Raw genomic sequence first — 2079 nt, 5'->3', positions numbered from 1 at the left:
GACATGAAAGAATCTATAACTTTAATAGAAGGATTATATTCCTGTACTGATATAAGTTTATCGAAATATATTTAGTTTTTGAAGTATCGAATTGTACTTTTATTTATTATTATTATTTAAAATTTTTTTTTATATGTTGTTGAAATTACTTTCATACCTACTTACATATCTATTTAGACGTCTCGAAATATCTCAACACTTGTATACACGAGTACATTACGTCTATCTTAGATATGGAAAACTATAAAAATTCAATAGATGATTAAATGACAATATAATGACTATATAATTTTTTGGTTAAGTGAAATAACTACCTATACATATGTATCTATTTGAATGTCTAGAAAATACCCACATAATTTGTTTCTTTTTGTGTTTTTGTCTTTTTTCAGTGCTACCATTTAAATTGACACCTACTTAGAACAACACACGTAGAAAAGTTCGCTATAAAAAATATAATAAATCAGTAATAAATCCAAATAAATGCTTTAAGAAAAAAGCAGTGAAAAGCATTGAGTATCTTATCGCTTGATTTCTCGAAAGCCCAAAACAAGTACATTCAAATCGGTGGCTCGGAGGCTAGTAGCGGGAATAGGACGATAACCGAAAGAACGAACTCTCTATATATGTACATTCGTTGGTGTTTTTCGATAAAATTCTCTCTATTTGAAAGCTACTGAGCTGGAACGTTTAGATAGATAGATACACACACCTATAAGTAATACGTACGTGAAGCAATCAGAATTTTATTTGGTAAAACACATCAAAATGTTTGCTGTTATGAGAATCGACAACGACGACTGCCGGTCGGACTTCCGCCGCAAAATGCGTCCGAAGTGTGAGTTCATATGTAAATTCTGTCAAAGACGCTTTACGAAACCATATAACTTGATGATACATGAGCGTACACATAAATCACCAGAAATAACGTATGCTTGCGAGGTCTGCGGTAAATACTTTAAACAACGCGACAATTTACGCCAACATAGGTGAGTAGTAGGTAGCTGTGGCTATAGCGGCCCATATTTTTAAATGAAATGCTTAAGATACATTTATTAAATTTGATTTTTTATTTTTTTTTTTTTTGTTTATGTCTTCTCGTTTCTTGTAGGTGTAGTCAGTGTGTTTGGCGATAAGCATCTGTTATATATAATTAACGAAATTAAATCTTTACTATACTATTTACTAGTTTGTACATTTTCCTATTCACTGAAGTGGCACAAAACGACAGCATATATACATATTTATCCGGTTTCGCTGTGATTGAGAAAAGAAAGCGGTAAAAAATTAAAACAAAAAAACAAAAACAAAAACAAAAAAATTAAAATTAAAATAAAAAAAAACAACAACAAAAATGTACCAGTACCTAAAAATTAAAAATAAAAAAATAATATTTTAATTCTTTTTTGAAGTAAAATTTTTAAAACTGTTATTATGAATTAAAATATACTAATAAATTCGTTAATATTTTTATTTAAATTTAATAATTAAAGTATCCTTAAAGAATATACTTGCAAAGGAAATAAATGACTTGATTATTTCACACACACACATCTTTTATAATACTTTCATATATAGTATGGTATATTTATTTGAAATATTTTATAAAAAGTAAAACCTAAGTAATTAGTCATAATAAACTATACTACATTATATTTGTAAAAAAAAATATATTGCAGTGTACACGAGAATTATAATAATGTTCTATCCACATCACATCGTTGTTCCTTTATTAAATCATGGAGAGAAATTTCAGTCTCACCCAAATGCGAGTTGGAAATTATTACTGATTTAAAGAATTGACTAAAACTATTGAGATAATACAACGCAAACAACAAAAATCCAATCATGTTAAGATACTTCCAATTGAATTTATAATAAACTGAAGGCTACTGACTATCTTGAGGATCGACTACTGCGATAAAATAACCCAAACGATCACATAACGAGAAGTTTCAAAACTAAATAAAAGTTTCAAAATTTAAAGATTTTACCTAACATAAGAACCAAACGATTGAGCTGAAACAAAGTTAATTTTGTAATGGAAGTTCTTATATATCTTAAGAGCAAATCATAGAT

At 27.9% G+C, this 2079-nt stretch overlaps 1 protein-coding gene across 1 annotated transcript; it reads left to right on the top strand.

The window, feature by feature from the left end:
- Nucleotides 1-389: 389 nt before the first annotated feature.
- On the top strand, nucleotides 390-1367 carry LOC119689977 (protein drumstick). Its single transcript, XM_038104943.1, has 2 exons — nucleotides 390-989; nucleotides 1112-1367. The coding sequence occupies exons 1-2, from the start codon at nucleotides 769-771 to the stop codon at nucleotides 1134-1136; spliced, it is 246 nt and encodes an 81-aa protein (XP_037960871.1). The 5' UTR covers nucleotides 390-768; the 3' UTR covers nucleotides 1137-1367.
- The last annotated feature ends 712 nt before the right edge of the window (nucleotides 1368-2079 follow it).

This window comes from Teleopsis dalmanni, chromosome X (assembly GCF_002237135.1).
Source record: "Teleopsis dalmanni isolate 2A chromosome X, ASM223713v2, whole genome shotgun sequence".
NCBI classification, from domain to species: Eukaryota; Metazoa; Arthropoda; class Insecta; order Diptera; family Diopsidae; genus Teleopsis; species Teleopsis dalmanni.
The sequence above is the reverse complement of the archived record's forward strand: the minus strand, read 5'-3'. Positions and strand labels throughout refer to the sequence as shown.

Coding starts and splice junctions, on each gene's coding strand:
- LOC119689977 (XM_038104943.1), top strand. CDS start 769: ATGTTTGCTGTTATGAGAATCGACAACGACGACTGCCGGTCGGACTTC. Junction 990..1,111: donor GACAATTTACGCCAACATAG/GTGAGTAGTAGG, acceptor CGTTTCTTGTAG/GTGTAGTCAGTGTGTTTGGC.